This window comes from Stegostoma tigrinum, chromosome 1 (genome assembly GCF_030684315.1).
Source record: "Stegostoma tigrinum isolate sSteTig4 chromosome 1, sSteTig4.hap1, whole genome shotgun sequence".
NCBI classification, from domain to species: domain Eukaryota; kingdom Metazoa; phylum Chordata; class Chondrichthyes; order Orectolobiformes; family Stegostomatidae; genus Stegostoma; species Stegostoma tigrinum.
The window spans coordinates 164,374,058-164,394,482 of record NC_081354.1 but is presented as its reverse complement, the minus strand read 5'-3'; the positions used below and the strand labels follow the sequence as shown (position 1 = coordinate 164,394,482).

At 41.7% G+C, this 20,425-nt stretch overlaps 1 protein-coding gene across 3 annotated transcripts in view; it reads right to left on the bottom strand.

Moving 5' to 3' along the window:
• Window positions 1-20,425, bottom strand: part of ccdc142 (coiled-coil domain containing 142) — a 157,526-nt gene that overhangs the window by 51,013 nt on the left and 86,088 nt on the right. For all 3 annotated transcript variants that reach the window (XM_059649984.1, XM_059649983.1, XM_059649985.1), the window contains one exon: window positions 17,113-17,288. In XM_059649984.1, the coding sequence (XP_059505967.1) occupies window positions 17,113-17,288 (176 nt within the window). The remainder of the gene's footprint in view (window positions 1-17,112; window positions 17,289-20,425) is intronic.

Sequence of the window (20,425 nt, the reverse complement as noted above, 5' to 3'; positions counted from 1 at the left end):
GGTGTCAAGTTTCTTGAGTGTTGTTGGGAGCTGCATCCATCCAGGCAAGTGGGAAATATCTTCCTTGCAGATGGTGCATAGGCTTTAGGGAGTTACTCGCTGCAGTATTCCTAGCCTCTGACCTGTTCTTGCAGCCAGTGTTTACATGGCAAGTGCAGTTGAGCTTCTGGTCAATGGTAACCCCAGCATGTTGATAGATGGTAAGGCCATTGATTTTCTAGGGGCAATGGTTAGTCTGTCTGTTTTGGAAATGCTCATTATCTGGTATTTGTGTAGTGCAAATGCTACTTGTCAGTTATCAGCCCAAGCCCAAAGGCTGTCCAGGTATTACTACACTTCAATGTGGACTGCCTAAGTATCTGGGAAGTTGTGCATGGTGCTGAACATGATGCAATCACCAGTGGACATCCCACTTCTGACATTGTGAAGGACGGAAAGTCATTGATGAAGCAGCTGAATATAGCTAAACCTAGGATACTACCCTGAGGAACTCCTTCAGAGATTTTGTGTAGCTGAGATGACTAGCTTCCAACAGCCACAATCATCTTCCTATGTGGCAGAGAGCAACAATGAGAGAGTTTGCTACCGATTCCCATTGATTCCAACTTTGCTAGGGCTCCTTGATGCCATAGTCTGGCAAATGTGGTCCTAGTGTCAAGGGCTCGAGAATTCAGCGCTTGTGTCCATGTTTGAGCCAAGGCTGTAATAAGGTCAGGAATTGAGTGGGCCTGATGGAACCCAACTGGGCATCACTGAGCAGGTTACTGTTAGCACTGTTGATTACATCTTCCTTCACTTTACTGATAATCAAGAATAGACTAATGGGGTAGTAACTGGCCAGGTTGGATTTATCCTGCTTTTTGTGCATACAGGATGTAACTGGGCAATTCTTCTACATTGTCGAGTAAATTCCAATGTTGTAACTGTACTGGAACAGCCTGACTAGGACAGCAGCAAGTCTGGAGCACAGATCTTCAATACTATTGCAGGAATGCTGTCAGGGCCCATAGCCTTTGTAGTAGCCAGTGTCTCTAACCATTTCTTGATATCATATGACTGAACCGACTTGGCTGAATACTGGCAACAGTGATGCTGGGGACCACTGTAAGCGGCCAAGATTGATCATCCACTTGACACATCTGTGAAGAGTGCTGTGAATGCTCTGGCCTTATCTTTTGCACTAATATTTTGGGGTCTTCTGTCATTGTGGATGGGGATATTTGTGGATGGGGATATTTGTGGAGCCTTCTCCTCCAGTGAGTTGTTTAATTGTCTTCCACCATTCATGACCCAATGTGACAGGACTGCAGAGCTAAGATCTGATCCGTTAGTTGTGAGATCACTTAGCTTTGTTTGTCACTTGCCAATGCTGTTTGGCATGCAAATTTGCTGTCTGGTAGCTTCACCAGGTTAACAGCTCATTTTTTAGGTATCCCTGGTGCTGCTCCAGGCATGCTCACTTACACTCTCCATTGTACGAGGGCTGATCCCCTGGTTTGATGGTCATGATTAAGTGGAGAATATGCTGGACCATGAGATTATACTGGAGTACAATTCTGCATTGTTGGTGGTCCACAGCACCTCATAGATGCCCAATCTTAAGTTCTAAGGAAGGGTCACTGGACCCAAAATGTTAACTCTGTTGTCTCCTTCACAGATGCTGATAGGCCTGCTGAGCTTTTCCAGCAACTTTGTTTTTGTTCTTGATTTGTTAGATCTGTTCAAAGTCTGTCCCACTTAGTACGGTGGTAGCGCCACACAGAATTACAGCAGGTATTCTCAATGTAAAGGTGAGATTTTGTCTCCAAAAGGACTATGTGGTGGTCATGGGCAGATGCATCTGCAGTTGGCAAATTGGCAAGGATGAGATCAAGTATGTTTTTACCTCAACACCTACTGCTGACCCAATCTAGCAATTATGTCCTTTACGGCCTAACCAACTTGATCAGTGTGCAGCTGCCAAGCCACACCTGGTAGTGGTCACTGAAATCCCCCACCCAGAGTACATTTTGACTCCTTGCCACCCTCAGTTTTTCCTCCAAGTGTTGTTCAACATGGAGGAGTACAGATTCATCAGCTGAGGAAGGACAGTACCCAGTAATCAGCTGGAAGTTTCCGTGCCCACATTTAATCTGAAGGTGTGAGACTGCATAGGGTCCAGAGTTGATGTTGAGAACCTCCACAATAACTCCTGCCCAGCTGTATACTGCTATGCCGCCACCTCTACTTAGTCAGTGGGACAAGTCATATCCAGGGACAGTGATGGTGATATCTGGGACATTGTAAGGTTATGATTCCATGACTGTGACTATGTCAAGGCTATTGCTGGCTCGTCTGAAAAATAGCTCTCCGAATTTTGGCACTAGCCCGCAGAAGTGATTAAGGAGGATTTTATAAGGTTGAAAGGGCTATCCTTACCATGGTCGATGCCAGTGGCCCATCCAGTTTCATTTCTTTGTTCAGACATAGTGATTGATAAAACTGAGTGGCTTGCTAGGTCATTTCAGACGGCAGTTGCTAATGCTCTGGAGTCAAACTTAGGCCAGATCAGGTGAGGATGTCAGATTTCCTTCCCCAATCGACAAAGACCTCATGATCATCAGTAAATTCATAATTACAGATTCTTTATTTGTTCTGAATTCAAATTCCACCACCTACTCTGGCAGAGTGCTAACCCAGGTCTCCAGAATATTCAGAGATAGTTGGAGCTGCTGATGCTGGAGAATCTGAGATAACAAGGTGTAGAGCTGGATGAACACAGCAGGCCAAGCAGCATCAGAGGAGCAGGAAAGCTGAGATTTCAGGCCTGTCCATAGTTGCCCTTGAGAAGGTTGTGGTGAGTTGCCTTACTGAACCGTTGCAGTTCACATGCTGTAGATAGATCTACAATACCCTTAGGGAGGAAATTCCAGGACTTAGATCCACCAACAGCGAAGGAATGGCGATATATTTCTATGTCAGGATAGTAAGTGGCATGGAAGAGAACTTGCAGGTGGTGGTGAAAAAGGGTCTAGATGCGAAACGTCAGCTTTCCTGCTCCTCTAATGCTGCTGGACCTGCTGTGTTCATCCAGCTTTACATCTTTTTGTCCCCAGAATATTGGCTGAGGTTCTGGATTAATGGTACAGCGATAAAACCACGACCAACCTCACCAAAATTTTTTGCTTTTCCTTAGATTTCCTGAATAATGTGAAGTTAGGAAAACTAAGTTGCCAGTCTTCCATTTCTTTGAGCTAGAGCCTATTGTTTGCTTCTAAATCTTGCACCACATGCCAACTTGTGCCTGAAAATTTGCTGACGACACTTAGTGCATTTCTTACAGACACTGCTATTTTAGACTGAGTCGTACGTGACTCTGTTCGAATGCTTCAATTTCTGAGCTATAAAATGATTCATAAGAAGTATTTCTATAGATAATTCACTGTAAGAAAAACCTCAAATTGGAAGGAGGGTTGTGATTAGAATCTCAAAACATACAGGGAATAACTCTATAATAAAAATATGCTTGTTGACATCATTGGTGATAATAATGTATGTGTGGTATATATGACATATATATAAAAATACTGTGACGGATATATTGAAGCTTTAATTGCAAATAATATTAGTTTCGTTTTTTTACCCTCTGTAAATTAACATTTTATGCAGATCATTGGAAGCCTCTGATCTGATAAATCGTTTTTCTCCTCTTAGTTCAAGGTCATCCCATCAACTACAGTTAATAATTATAGCTGAAGTAAAGTGTAAGGGTGAATAGGTCACTGAATTCTTAGTTATTATTGACTACTTTTAATAGTAGGTCGGACAGCATAGTTATAAGTAAATCAAAGCAGATTTTGGAATATACGCCAAGCGTGCCAATAATAGTTGATTTTGAAGCAGGGAGTGCCAGTTGAGTTCGTAAATGTAAATTGAGTGATTGTTTAATCTGGTTGTTCACATTGTCCCACTGTCCCGAATGGCCTTATTAATGCATCAGTTTGACAGGAAATCAATCCTGATTGGATTTAATTCAGCCTTTGACCAAGTGGTTTTGAATGGAGTTATAAGGATATAATTAAACATCATGCAATCATTTGAAAATAACTGAAAATGCATTTAGTATTGTGGATGGAGATTAATGCTTGGGACTTTTATTAACCCTAGCACCACAAACGCCTATTTATTGCACATTCTAACCTTAATGTATCAACACACTTCCTGTTTGTCTATCAAATAAATCATACATGCAGTATACAATGTAAATAACTTTTTTAAAAATTCATCCACAAGATGAAGGTGTTGCAGGATAGGCCAGCATTTATTACCCATTCGTAATTGCCCAGCGGGCAGTTAAAAGTCAGCCACATTGCTGCGGTCTGGAGTCACATATAGGCCAGACCAGTTAAGGATGGCAATTTCCCTGCCAAAAGAACATTGGTGAAGCCATCTGAACCAGATAGATTTTACTGACAATGATTTCATGATCATTATCCTTAATGCAGATTTTTTTATTGAATTCAAATTCCACTAGCTGCCATGGCTGGGTTTGAACTTGGGTTCCCAGAACATCACAGATAACAAGGTGTAGAGCTGGATGAACACAGCAGGCCAAGCAGCATCAGAGGAGCAGGAAAGCTGACGTTTTGGGCCCAGACCTTTCTTCAGAAAAACATCACCTGGGTCTCTGGATTAACAGTCTAGTGACAATACCACTATGTCATCACCTACCAAGTTTCTCACTTAAATTGAAAAAACTAATTCTATGAGAGATTATGACTATCAGTATATCATTTCCAACTTTTTCATGTGAGGCTAAACTACTAGTCAAATAAGTGGTAAACGATGGCCTAGTGGTATTATTGCTGGACTGAAAATCCAGAGACCCAGACAATGTTCTGGGGACCCAAGTTCGAATACCACCATGGTAGTTGATGGAATTTGAATTCAATAAATTATCTGGAGTTAAGAATCTAACAATGACCATGAATCCATTGACAATTGTTGGGGAAAAACCCATCTTGTTCACTAATATCCTTTAGGAAAGAAACTGCCATCCATACCTGGTATGGCCCACATGTGACTCCAGATCCACAGCAATGTGGTTGGCTCTTAACTGCCCTCTGGGCAACTAGGGATGGGCAATAAATGTTACCTAGCCAGTGACATCCTCATCCTGTGAATGAACAAAAAAGAAAAGAAATAAAAACAAAGTGTTAGAGAAACTCAGATAACAAAGTGTGAAGCTGGATGAATACAGCAGGCCAAGCAGCATCTCAGGTGCACAAAAGCTGACGTTTCGGACCTAGACACTTCACGATGAAGGCTCTCTGATGAAGGGTCTAGGCCAGAAATGTCAGCTTTTATGCTCCTGAGATGTTGCTTGGCCTGCTGTGTTAATCCAGCTTCACACTTTGTTATCTTGGATTCTCCAGCATCTGCAGTTCCCATTATCAGTGTTAGAGAAACTCAGCAGGTCTGGTGTTATTGGAAAAGTAAAAAACTGACGTAAGGTTTTGAATCCAATGACTTCCTCGAAACAGAAGACAGCTGAAAAATGATGTTTTTAATGCTGTTGACAAAAATGAAGGATGAGTGAATGGAAAGATGGTGAGGGTGAAAGCGTTAACGCTGAATGGGCAGAGCCGAAAAGATCCAAATGGACGTAGAATACCATAAATTCAATGTCCGAGACTATTTTCAGGAATTAAAAGAAAATGTGTGAAATGATGCACTTTGGAAGAAGTAACAAAACTAGGGAGTACTCATTGAATGACAGGACACTAGGAAGCTCAGAAGAACAAAAGGATTTTTGGATGCTTGACTACAGATCCCAGAAGGCAGGTTAGTAGGGTAGTTAAGATGGCATATGTGACACAACTTTTATTAGTTATGGTGTAGATTAGATCAGAAGTCATACGACATCAGGCTATAGCCCAACACGTTTATTTGAAATCAGAAGCTTTCGGTATGTTATCCCTTTGTCAGGTGAAGGGAGAGATTAAGAGATAAGCACAGAAGTTATAGGCTGAGCGATGAAAAAATCATACAAAGTGGAGTGTTGAAAGGCCAAATAATAGATCACTGGCGGTGATCAAGAGTGTTGAATGGTGTGAGTAAAATGTCAACTGAATAACAAACCTCTGCCTATAAATTCCGTGCCTGTGGGCTTCTCTCTCACTTCACCTATGGAAGGGCAACAATCCGAAAACTTGTGATTTCAAATACACCTGTTGGACTATAACCTGGTGTCATGAGACTTCTGACCTCGTCCACCCCAGTCCAACACCAGCACATCTATATCGTGATATAGATTATAACAATAGGGAAGTTATGTTGGAACAGTACAGGACCTTGGCTAGGCCAAAGCAGGAGGTATCATGTGCAGTCCTGGTCACTGCACTAAGAATAGCATGTGATTGCACTGGAGGGGATGCATAGGCAATTCACTGAATGCTGCCAGGGTTGCAGCAACTTAGCTATGAAAACAGGCTGAATAAACGTGAGTTGTTTTCTTCGGAGCAGAGAAGGCTGAGATAGCACCTGATCGAGGTGCATAAAAGTATGAGTGGCATGGACAAGGTAGATAGAAAGGTACAGTCTCCCATGGTGGGAGGAGGGTTAATAAGGAGGGGGAATACTTTTAGGGTGAAAGGCAGGACGATATTTGAGGAAAATACTTTTCCACCCAGAGGGTACTGGGAAGGTGGAATGCGCTGTATTGGAGGGCTAATCATAAGATCATTAGATATAGGAGCATAAATTAGGCCATTCGGCCCATCGAGTCTGCTCCGCCATTCAATCATGGCTGATAAGCTCCTCAACCCATTCTCCCACTTTCTGCACGTACCCCTTGATCAGCAAGAGCCTATCCGACCCCACCACCCAAGACATTTTTCCATCCCCACCCTTGTCTGCTTTCCGGAGAGACCACTCTCTCCGTGACTCCCTTGTTCGCTCCACACTGCCCTCCAACCCCACCACACCCGGCACCTTCCCCTGCAACCGCAGGAAGTGCTACACTTGCCTCCACACCTCCTCCCTCACCCCTATCCCAGGCCCCAAAATGACTTTCCATATTAAGCAGAGGTTCACCTGCACATCTGCAAATGTGGTATACTGTATCCATTGTACCCGGTGGGGCTTCCTCTACATTGGGGAAACCAAGCAGAGGCTTGGGGACTGCTTTGCAGAACACCTCCGCTCGGTTCGCAATAAACAACTGCACCTCCCAGTCGCAAACCATTTCCACTCCCCCTCCCATTCTTTACATGGCATGTCCATCATGGGCCTCCTGCAGTGCCACAATGATGCCACCCGAAGGTTGCAGGAACAGCAACTCATATTCCGCTTGGGAACCCTGCAGCCCAATGGTATCAATGTGGACTTCACCAGCTTCAAAATCTCCCCTTCCCCCACCGCATCCCAAAACCAGCTCAGTTCGTCCCCTCCCCCCACTGCACCACACAACCAGCCCAGCTCTTCCCCTCCCCCCACTGCATCCCAAAACCAGCCCAGCCTGTCTCTGCCTCCCTAACCTGTTCTTCCTCTCACCCATCCCTTCCTCCCACCTCAAGGTGCACCTCCATTTCCTACCTACTAACCCCATCCCACCTCCTTGACCTGTCCGTCTTCCCTGGACTGACCTATCCCCTCCCTACCTCCCCACCTATACTCTCCTCTCCACCTATCTTCATTTCTCTCCATCTTCGGTCCACCTCCCCCTCTCTCCCTATTTATTCCAGAATCCTCACCCCATCCCCCTCTCTGATAAAGGGTCTAGGCCCGAAACATCAGCTTTTGTGCTCCTGAGATGCTGCTTGGCCTGCTGTGTTCATCCAGCCTATCTATCTATCTCAGTCTTAAATGTACTCAATGACCTGGCCTCCAACAATCTTCTGTGGCAGTGAATTCCATAGATTCATCACTTTCTGGCAAAAGAAGTTTTTTCTTATCTCCGTTCTATTAAGTCTTCCCTTTCCTCTAAGGCAGTGCCCTCGGGTCCTAGTCTCTCCTACAAATGAAAATGTCTTCCCAACATCCACTCTGTCCAAGCCATTCAGTATGCAGGGGTGAGAAACCACATAACCTTTAAAAAGGTACTTCGATGAGCATGTGACATTTCATAATATTCAAGGCTACGGGCAAAATGCTACAATGATTAATATAGATTTTTCGCTGTACAGAATGAGAGTCTCTTCTATACCATATGATTCTTGGGAATGGAAGAACTGATGGAAGCCAAGAAAATCACAATCAACAGAGTTGCACTGAGTAAGTTTTTGGAGCCTGTGGACAGATGGACTTAACTGAGGGTCTTAAGAAGAAGGAGCAGGCACAAATTTTAATTTTTGAAAACCTATTGGTTTCAATAATGGTCCATTTGACCAGGAGGCAGCAAATGTAATTCCTTCAATCAAAAAGATAGCGAGGTTAAGCAGGAAACTGCTGGTCAGTTACCTTAACATTTTCCCAATTACAGATGTTAAAGAGTCTATCACTAAAGAAGTTACAGCAGGGGACTTGGAAAAGTTGAAGACAATCAGCCAAAGTCAATAAGGTTTTGTGAAAGTCATGTCCTAATCAATGTACTGATTCAGAACCCAACATGTGCTGGGGATAAAGGAGAACTGGTGGATGAATTGTACTTTGATTTCTAAAGGCAATTGGTAAGGTGCCACATTAAAAATTACTGCATAAAATAAAACCTCATGGTATAGGGGGCAATATGTTGTAATATATAAAAGACTGGCTAATTAGCATGAAGTAGAGAATTGGCAAAATGGTTATTTTTGGCAAGACATTATGAATAGTGTACGGCAGAGATTGATGCTGAGATCTCAACTGTTTACAATATCCATAAATGTCTTAGATGAAAGGATGGAAGGTATGATTTACAAATTAACTGACGATACAAAGATAGATAAGAAAGTAAATTGTTAATAGGATATAAGGAGGTTACAACAAGCTGTATACAGTTTACATCAGTATGAAGAGATGTGACAAATACAAAACAATATGGAAAAAAGTGAAACAAAAACAGAAATTTCAGGAAAAGCTCAGCAGGTCTGGCAGCATCTGTGGACAGACATCAAAATTAATATTTTGGCTCCAGTGACCCTTCCTCAGAACTGATGGTAGTTAGGAAAATGTTGGTTTTTATGCAGAAAGTAGGATGCAGGGAGGGGTTAAGCAGTGAGGAGGAAATGATTGGTGGAGATAGATCCCAAAGAAAAACAATAGTTGGACAAAGGAATAGATAACGGTCAGGATAGGAGGATGAATAGGTATTAATGGTCCCCATTAATGGCCGACAATGGTATTCTGTGTAGTAGCAGACTGTATGATAACAAGGCCCGGAGTGTTGGGGTTGGAAAAAGGACGTGGAGAAAGCTCAAGACCTAAAGTTGTTGAACTCAATATTGAGTGCAGAAGGCTGCAGAGTTCCCAAGCAGGAAATGAGGGTGCCCCATGCAACCTTCCCCAGCAGCTGTAGAAGCTGTAAAACCTGTTTACTTCCTCCCTCCTCAGTATCGAAGGATCCAACCACTAACTGGACACAATATTCCAGACGTGGCAACATCAACAAGCCTGTGTAAGTGCAGCAAGACATCCTTGTTTCTGTACTTGTATCCTCTCACTATGAAGGCCAACATACAGTGTGCCTTCTTTATTGCTTACCACACTTATGTGCTTACTTTCAGTAACTGGTGCACATGGACATTTTGGTTTCAAATATTCCGCTCTCTCAATTTCCAGTCATTCAAATAGTAATCTGTTTTCCCGTTTTCGCAACTAAAATGGATAAATCTCACACTTATCCACATTATACTAAATTTATCCACTCATAACCTATCCAAATCACACTGCAACATCCCTGCATCCTCCTCACAACTTACCCTGCCACCCAGCTTCGTGTCATCTGTTAATTCTGAGATATTAGATTTAGATCCCTCATCAAAATCATAAACATAAATTGTGAATAGCATATATCCTTACGGTATACCACAATCTGTCATTTATAAAAAGATCCATTTATTCCTATGCTTTGTTTCCATTCTGCTAATCAATTTTCTATCCATCTCAAAACACTACCTTCAATACAAGGCACTTGAATTTTACACATTAATGTCTTATGTGGGACTTTGTCAAAGGTTGTTTGACAGTCCAAATAATCTACATTACAAGAGATTGCATACTGCATGTCTTCAAAACACACACACAAAACGCTCTGGCAAAGCCTATATTTACTTCCATTCCTTTGTTGCCCTTGAACTATCACAGTCCATGCAGTGAAGATACTGCTGGAGTGATTTTACTGTGGTATCATTGAGTAGTTTGCTAGGCCAGTTAAGAATTAACTACACTGGATTGGAGTTGATGCCACATATAAACAAGACTAAATAAGGATGACAGATTTCCTGTCCCAAAAGGCACTATCAAATCAGGTGAATTTTTATGGTAATCTTGATTTTTCATGGTAACCATTGCTTGATAGTAATTTTACTAAAGTTGTAATTAGTAGATTGATATTAGTAAATCAGTGTCAGCAAGTGCTGCTAAAGTATGCAGAAAATTGGAGTGAGATAAAACAGTGTGGAGCTAGAGGAGCACAGCAGGTCAGACAGCATAAGAGGAGCAGGAAAGCCGACATTTTGGGTCGGGACCCTTGTTCTTAAATGGGGTTTTCTGCAGAAGGGTCCCGAACCGAAATATCAACTTTCCTGCTCCTTTAATGCTGCCTTGATGCTATGTCTCCCCAGCTCCACACTGTGTTATCTCTGACTCCAGCATCGACAGTTCTTACTACCTCTGAGAAAACTGGTGCAAACTGTTTTTTAAAAAAAATGCTTAAATGTTGGTTAAATTGTATATTACTTCCTATTGCATATTATTGAGAAGAAATGGAAAATCTACATAATTTAAATACCAACATTACTTTCAATATGTACTTTATTTTCCTGATAATGTGCAATATTGATTAGAGAATAAACTATAAGAATATTGATGACTACTGCCTGCCATATAAAGAATTAATGGCACTTTTGGTTTTATGAAGAGTGACTTAAAATAAGCAGCACAGAAGTAAAGATAAATTGATACAAAATATCACTTGGGCTGCAGTTCTGTATCCAGTCTGTGACACCCAATGCAGAAAAAATTCTACCTAAATAATGGAAATTAAAGTTACAGAACTTGCTGAATCTAAACAGAGAAAGATGGTGCCAGAGATGGAAACATTGGGCTGGATTTTACCAGCCATCTTAAGACAGGCTGAGAGGCAGGAGGGCAGGAAAAATGGCAACGGAAGCATGTGCATAATATTTTTGCGCTACCAGGACATATTACCAGTGTCAGGGCCTTTAGCTCAGGGGACATGATAGCCTTTTGCTATTATCGCTTAACTCAGAGACCCAAGAATCCAGGTTCCAATCCTACCACTGCAGAATGTCGAATTTGAAAGTAATGAAAATACAGAATTAAAAATCTAATTCTCTAACATTTTTACTAACACTACTTTCATACTGTTAGTGAATTTTATATTGAAACACTAAAATTAAGTCGAGGTTATAATTCACTCCTACAATAATGATCAGAACAGAAGTAAAGAACTGAAGTCTATAAACATTCTTGAAATAGCAATTAGCTAAGAAATCATTTATCTCATGCACAAATTACTGCTGCTAAATCAACAAACAGTACCTTTGGGATTTTAAGCATAAAATACATTCCATGAAATTGGATCTCAAGGACTGAGTCACCCCTGGAATATCACTCTGTTGGGCTATCAGGTAATTTATTTAATTAATTCATGGAAATAAGCACCACTAGCAAGATGAACATTTATTGCCCATTCCTGATTGCCCTTGAGAAGGTGATGGTGAGCCACCTCCTTGAACCACTTCATACCATCTGGTGGAGATACATCCAGTGCCATTAAGCAGGGAATTTCAGATTTTAATCCTATGGGAGTGAAGGAACAACAATGTAGTTTCAAGTGAGGATGATGTATGGCTTGGAGGGAAACTTGCAGGAGATGTTGTTCCTATCTGTCTGCTGCCCTTGTCATTCTAGTTGTAGTGGTCAAGGATTTTTAGAAATTAGGTAATTAGAAAAGTATGGACTTGGTTGGAACTGTGTTCAGTTTTGGGTGACCAATCACAAAACAGATGTTAAGATTGTGAAGAGGATACTGAACAGATTCATTCAGATAAGACCAAAGGTTATAAGGTTTTCTTTTAAGTGGATGTTTGTTGAGATACAGAATACTACAGTTGAAGGAGAAGTGAAAACAAAGACTACAACACCTTTTAAAAGAAAAATGGAAAATATTAGGAAAAAAGTAATTTTTTAAAGATACAAGGAATAGGATGAAGGTAACTTTTCCAAGGAAAAGTGAACAGACTCCTTCTGTACTGTACAATTCTGATTCCATGAGGAAGATCTGGGAAGTAGGAATAAATAAAGTTAGAATTATTATTCTAATGTAAGGTCATTTAACCTGAAATGGTCTCTTTACGGGCAGAAGCTTTGCTTTAGACAAAGTGAGGAGGCAAGCAGCCAGGGAAGAGGACCTTGGGTTAATGGACAAGACATGGGTTTCCTGCACTGCTACATTCTTATTCAATTCATTTCATGTTGATGAGCAAGTAAAATGCCAAACTATAGTAATAAGAAGACACGAAGCTCTCTGCCTTGCTAGCACATGCCAAGTTCTAAGTTTCAGGTACCAATTCGGATGGCAGTATTTCCACAAGCATCCACTCCCTCCAATGACGCTCAGTAGTAGTGTTGTGTGCTATCTACAAGATGCACAGCAGAAATTTACTAAAGATCCTCACAGCATCTTCTGAACTCTTAACCACTTCTACCTGGAAAGACAAAGGCAGCTGATACTTGGGAACACCTTCAAGCCACTAACACAACTGAATGGAAATATATCGACATTCCTTCACTGTTGCTGGATCAAAATCCTGGAATTCCTTCTCTAATGGCATTTTGGGTCAACCCACATCAGACAGACTGTAGTGGTTCAGGATGGCAGCTCACCTTCTCAAGGTCAACTTGCAGTGAGCAATAAAATGCTGCCATCCTGTGATGCTCACATCCCACAAATGAATAAAAAATTTTTAAAGCCACCTGGACACTCTGCACTAGACGTAGAACCATTACCCAACCTCTGCTTATCAGCCTTACCATGGGAATGACAAGAGGCCAAGTAAAATGTGGCAACAAAAGGCTTTCATGACAATATAAAGGCAGCCTGGAAAGACGTGTCTATTGAGGTTAGTACCCATGGGTGGCTCAGGAAAACTAGCACCAATGTTGCAAGAGGATGAATGCACTGCTGTGGTCTGCAAGGGTACATGCCACTGTCTATTTAATACTTCACATGCTCCTCTGAGAGAGAGTTGGCATTGCCAAGTTGACACAATAGGGAACTTCCACACATGAGATTGGCTGCATTAAGTGAAATTAAGGTGTATCACTTCTTTGCAGCTATCAATGTATCTCAACTGGCAACACATGGTATTGCCTCTCACACATCTAATACATAAAAGGACCAGCAACAATGAGCAACTCATAACGTTTTATCACTCTAGGAGAGCATACACTTTTGATAGCATTTCACCAAAGACTTGCGTGGAACAAGGACGTAATCACAAATAATGACCTTTTGAGTTGAACCTCCCCTTTGAATTCAGGCATGCTTACCTCAGGTTTGTTGGGATCAGACAATGTTGCTGATTCACCTGTACAGGCTTGGTGGCCTTGTCAAGCTTCATTCCTAACACTGAGTGTTTAACAACATCAGATCAGATGACACATGACGATCATGTTTCATGAGCTAATTAACATGGAGAGGGTTCAACCCTAACACTCTGGGCATTTGTTTAAAAAAAAGTTTTTTTCTGAAGGAGTCAGGTAGAGAAGATCAGTGTTCCCACTAATCTTGTTTCCATCTGCATGGGCCTCTGAGGTCTATGAGCGACAACGACTTCCAGAACCAAAATCACTGCTGCAACACAGTGTCAGCACACCAATTGCTGTATGCAGACTTTCTGAGTGGCTGTGCAGCTTAGGAGCAATGTTGGTGAAGGCATATGTACACACCACAGTTGGAGGAAGATGTTTACATTGCCAGGTAGATGTCCCATAATATGTTATAGATATTTTTGTTCAGACAAGTTGCCAATTTTAATTTGTCTACTAGGACAGCCTCCATGAATTCAATTTCAGCTGGTTGGATGTTAGTAAGTATTCATGACATGCTTTTAAATACAAAACAGATTTTCACTGACTACAAAGATGCAAGATGGTGCCGACACCAGATGACTCCTTGCGAGCTCCCTAAAGCAGATCTATCTCTAACATTTCTTATTACTGTTGTACAATTTTAAACATAAATTCTAAATTTGTAAAAATTATGTTGATCTCACGTTGCACACACCCTGTGCAATATAATGAGTATGCCTCTGTCTCAGTCTTTTTGATTTGTACATCCTTTACTTACTATGATCTGCCTATTCCACCAGCAAACAAAGCTTTTCACTGTATTTTGGTACACATCACATTACATAAATCAATCAGCTGGGAAAGCCAACCCACCAGAAATGTTCTGAGAATATAATGGCGAACGTTCAACTCATCTCTGGAAAAAGAAACTTTTCTTCCCACTCAATTACGTTCCTCAACCCATACTTCTGCAAAATCCAAGTGGTCCTGGACAATACTGTCTTATTACTCTGTCATCAAAAAGTGCCTGACCTGCTGAGTACTTCCATCACTTACGTTTTATATTATTATTATATATTTATTATACAGCATATCATATTCACTGTATTACTGTAGATTAAAAAGAAAATTGTATTAAGAAGGATTTTGTAAGAATAGTTTGTGGTAGTAGAGAAATTTTATTTATACTTTTACAGGAAAAACGTGATGTAAAATAGCATCGCAATATATACTTCAATGAAATGGATTAATAAAGTCAGGAGGTATGGGATACACGGTGATTTGGCTGTCTGGATTCAGAATTGATTGGCTGACAGGAGGCAGAGAGTGGTTGTAGATGGTAAATATTCTGCCTGGAGGTCAGTGCTGAGTGGTGTCCCGCAGGGCTCTGTCCTTGGGCCTCTGCTCTTTGTAGTTTTTATAAATGACTTGGATGAGGAGGTTGAGGGCTGGGTTAGCATGTTTGCTGATGACAGAAAGGTTGGAGGTGCCGTTGATAGTATCGAGGGCTATTGCAGGCTTCAGCGAGGCATCGACAGTATGCAGAGCTGGGCTGAGAAATGGCAGATGGAGTTCAACCTGGATAAATGCGAAGTGATGCATTTTGGAAGGTCGAACTTAAATGTTGAATATAGGATTAAAGGCAGGATTCTCAGGAGTGTGGAGGAACAGCGGGATCTTGGTGTCCAAGTGCATAGCTCCTTCAAAGGTGCCACCCAAGTGGATAAGGTTGTTAAGAAAGCATATGGTGTTTTGGCTTTCATTAACAGGGGGATCGAGTTTAAGAGCTGCGTGGTTATGCTGCAGCTCTACATAACCCTGGTGAGACCACACTTGGAATACTGTGTCCAGTTCTGGTCGCCCTATTATAGGAAAGATGTGGAGGCTTTGGAGAGGGTGCAAAGGAGGTTTACCAGGATGCTGCCTGGACTGGAGGGCTTGTCTTACGAGGAGAGGTTGACTGAGCTTGGGCTTTTCTCTCTGGAGAGAAGGAGGAAGAGAGGTGACCTGATCGAGGTGTACAAGGTAATGAGAGGCAGGGATAGAGTCAATAGCCAGAGACTTTTCCCCAGGGCAGGATTGACTGCCACGAGGGGTCATAGTTTTAAGGTGTTAGGAGGAAGGTATAGAGGAGATGTCAGAGGGAGGTTCTTCACCCAGAGAGTTGTGAGCGCATGGAATACTTTGCCAGTGGTAGTTGTGGAAGTGGAGTCATTAGTGACATTTAAGCGACTGCTGGACATGCACATGGACAGCAGTGAATTGAGGGGAATGTAGGTTAGGTTATTTTATTTTTGGATTAGGATTATTCCACAGCACAACATCTTGGGCTGAAGGGCCTGTACTGTACTGTACTTTTCTATGTTCTATGTTCTAAGTCTCAGGTCTATATCAGATTTTGATTCTGGAATCTGGAATAAAGAAGTAAGTAAGGTCTTAACTATGCCATGCTTTTTTATGGCTACAATGATACAGAGCTACACTGTCTTACTCTGAAACAGAACGAGTTCCACAATCAGCAATTGGATCTTTGCAGTAGATCAAAATTATTTTTTAGTTAAATTAATTTTCTCTATTAATTTACAGCTAAAGAAAAGGGACTGAAGAAAAAGTGGCACACTATGTATTTGACATAATACAGCAAATAGAATGCCATACGAAAACATATTTTGTTAAGGCATTTTGGCTAACATCATTAGTGGCTTATGACTTCTATTATACTGATGTAACACCTCAGAAACATGCAAATGAGAATCTATCAATCCAGCCCACTAATCCTTTAATTCCTTATTATGTGATCTATGTAGCAGATACATAATGAAATCAGTTTTGTCCAGCTGCAGAAAAATGTATCTTCCTCTTTCAAGTAATAGTTGCCGCTATGTTACATTTAAAAAAATGATAAGCATTAATCAATGGTGTAGAAAAGTTCAAGGCAGCATCCCTTTCATTTGTCATGTTCACTCACATCCAATTTTAACCGTACTGTAAAGAAGCTTAACAAATCAGTATGTGTTAATGAAAATATGATTCACGCTTGGATTCCAAACATCCTACATGTGGATTTTTGCTGGTTTAAAAACAAGCTTAAGAACAGTGATAAATATTTAGCCATACTGCTTATTAATGTGGAGGAGATAACCCAACTTTTAACAAAAAGCCTCAATACATTTAGAAGTTTAGAATGCTGATACTATGGCTACCATGGATCCAGTATGTGATCCATTCAATAAAAGTACACCAACTACATTACCTGCATACACATCTCAGCAAATGTGAATATAATCAAACAGTACGACACTCTAAATCAAAGGCTGGACAGAATGACTTCAACAGAACTCACTCCACCTTAAGACTGAATTAATTGTTCAGAACTGAAACCAAGATCTCACTCACTTTTAGATCTGCTTGAATTACTAGAAGAAACTGATTCATGGACCAAGAAGAAAGAAATTGGAATCCCTTCATCATTAGCCAATGGGATGAAGTTTGCACCGTTGTGATACAATGACTCACTGTCCGCACCAAGATTGATGGTACTACCAATTTTCGAACTACTCCAGTAGTGGCACCTGAAATGAGGAACATACCAAATCCAAATTTAAAATAAGCATTATTAAGGATTGTATCACACTAATTCTAACCCTGTATCTTATTATCCAGTCGTCATATTGTAGCACATAGTATAATTAGTTAATTAAAATTTGTGGAAAGTATGTTTCCTGAACAAAACATTTGAAAATGCAAGCAATCTCTGCACTAATTCAAAAGTTTTGATATAAATGTTGAAATCCTGTATGATTTCAAAAAACCATTGTCTTTAACGCATAATTTGGTTCAAGAATTGAACTTATAAAAGAGCTAAAGGTCTATGAAAATTCTATGCAGTCAGACAGAGGTCAACTTCATCTGCAATTGGTAACTGGGCTTATCTTTCATTGTTGGACATCTGTTTCATCACTGAAGAATGGGTGAGCAGCTATTGCAGGTGTCTCATGAACCCATTTGGCTGCTTGAATCAATGGATAGCAAGCCTTTAAATACACACATAGTATTATTGCCAAAAAGAGGCAAAAAGCTGGTGCAATAGATGAGTCGTAGTCCTAAATGCACTGTTTGGCCACTATTGTAACACTCACCGAGAACTGGTGATGCATACATGGTACTTGCAAAATAAAAACAAAATGCTGGAGAAAGTCAGTGATAATGGGAACTGCAGATGCTGGAGAATCCAAGATAACAAAGTGTGGAGCTGGATGAACACAGCAGGCCTTTTGTACTCCTGAGGTGCTGCTTGGCCTGCTGTGTTCATCCAGCTCCAAACTTTGCTGGGGAAACTCAGCAGTTCAGGCAAAATCCATATAACGAGAAATAAAAGCCAATGTTTCAAGTTCAACATGACTCCAAATTTGCAAGTCAAATTTTTTAAAGTTTTGAGAAGCCTATCATAAACACATAGGACTTTTAAGGAAACTCCTTTTATTTGAAAGCAGCAAGGCGTGAACAATATCCAAGCTTGGGCTGACAAGTTGCAAGTGATATCCATGCCACACTAGTAACAGACAATGACCATCTTTCTAAAGGTTAACCATCAGCCCTGACATCTCTTATTCATTCATGGGATAAGGATGTCACTTGCTGGCAGCATTTATTGCTCATCCCAGAGGGCAGTTAAGAGTCAACCACATTATTATGAGTCTGGAGACATATGTAGGCCAGACCAGGTAAGGATGGCAGTTTCCTTCCCTAAAGTGTATGAGTGAACCAGATCGGTTTTTCCAACAATCGACAATGGATTCATGATCATCATTAGAGTCTGAATTCAGTATTATCATTTGTTAATCCCCATCATAAATATTCTGGGCATTCCATTGACAAGAAACTGAACTGGCAAGACATTGAAATACGGTGGCTACGACAGCATGTCAAAAGTTAGGACTACTGCAGCAAGTAATTCACTTCCTGATTCCCCAAAGCCTATCGACCATCAAAAAAGGCACCAGTCAGGACTGAGATGGAATACTTCCCCTTTTCCTAGATGAGTGCAGCTCCAGCAACACTCAAGAAGCTTGACACCATCCAGGACAATAGTGTATGCTTGACAGGCACAACATACACAAATATTTAGGAACGAAAACAAAGTTGCTGGAAAAGCTCAGGGGGTGTGTAGTGGCAGGCTATGTGGTAACAAGGCCACTCTGTCACATATCTTCAGATCAGGCCTCCGAAATGTCCACTCTTCCTCAACCGAGGATTCTCCAGTTCCATTGTTGATAGGGCCCTCAATCGGGTTCAGCCAATCTCCTGCACTTCTGCCCTCACCCCTTCTCTTCCCTCCTGCAACAGTGATAGGGTTACCCTTATCCTCACCTAACATCCTACCAGCATCCACATCCAGAAGATCATCAGACACGATTTCCGTCACCTCCAGCAAGATGCCACCACCAGACACATATTCCCCACCCCTCCCTTGTCCACCTTCCACAGGGACCATTCCCTCCGGGACACCCTGGTCCATACTTCCTTCACCCCCAACACCTCCCCACAGTCCTACGGCACCTTCCCCTGTAACTGGCGAAGGTGCAACACCTGCCCCTTTATCTCCTCCCTCCCCACTATCCAAGGACCCAAACATACCTTCCAGGTGAAGCAACACATCACCTGCACTTCCAAGAATCTAGTCTACTGCATTCGCTGCTCACAATGTGGTCTCCCCTACATTGAGGAAACGAAGCGTAGACCTGACGACCGCTTTGTAGAATATCTACGTTCTGCTCGCAAAAAAAGACCCTGAACTACCTGTTGCCTGCCATTTCAATGCACCAACTTGCTTGCTGGCCAACATCTCTGTCTCTGGCTTGCTACAGTGTTCCAGTGAAGCCCAGCACAAACTGGAGGAACACCTCATTTTCCACTTGGGGACCCTACAGCCCTCCGGACTCAATACTGAGTTCAATAATTCTAGGGCCTAAATTCGTCCATGTCCCAGCCCCCCACCCCACACACCCCACAGCCCTTGTTACCACATGGGCTGCCACTACACAGCCCCTGTCGTTAGTCACTAACAGTCCCCATTAACAACAATTCACCCTCCCAGCCTGATGATTAGCAACTCCTTTGTCTGTCCAACTGTCTCTCTTCGGGCTCTATCCTATCGTTTACTCCCTACCCCACCCGCCTCCCTATTTTCTGCACATAAACTGACGTTTTCCCAGCCACCATTAGTTCTAAGAAGGGTCACCGGACCCGAAATGTTAACTCTGTTTTCTCCTCCACAAATGCTGTCAGACCTGCTGAGCTTTTCTAGCAACTTTGTTTTTGCTCCCGATTTACAGCATCCGCAGTTCTTTTGGTTTTTATGCACAAATATTCACTCCCTTCACCACTAACACACAGTGGCAGCAGCGTGTATCATCTATAAGATGCACTGCAGAAGTCACAAAGACTCCTTGACAGCACCTTTGAAACTCTACCATTAGAAGTACAACAGTAACAAATGGGCACACTACCAACTACAATTTCCTATCCAAGCTACATGACTGGCAACATATCACTGTTCGTTCAGTGTTGCTGGCTCAAAATCCTCAAACTTCCTCCACAATAGCATGGTCACTCTGCCTACACCAAATAGATTGTACTGGTTTAAGAAGGCAGCTCACTATTACCTTTTCAAGGGCAAGTTGCGATGGTCAGTAACTGCTGATCTAGC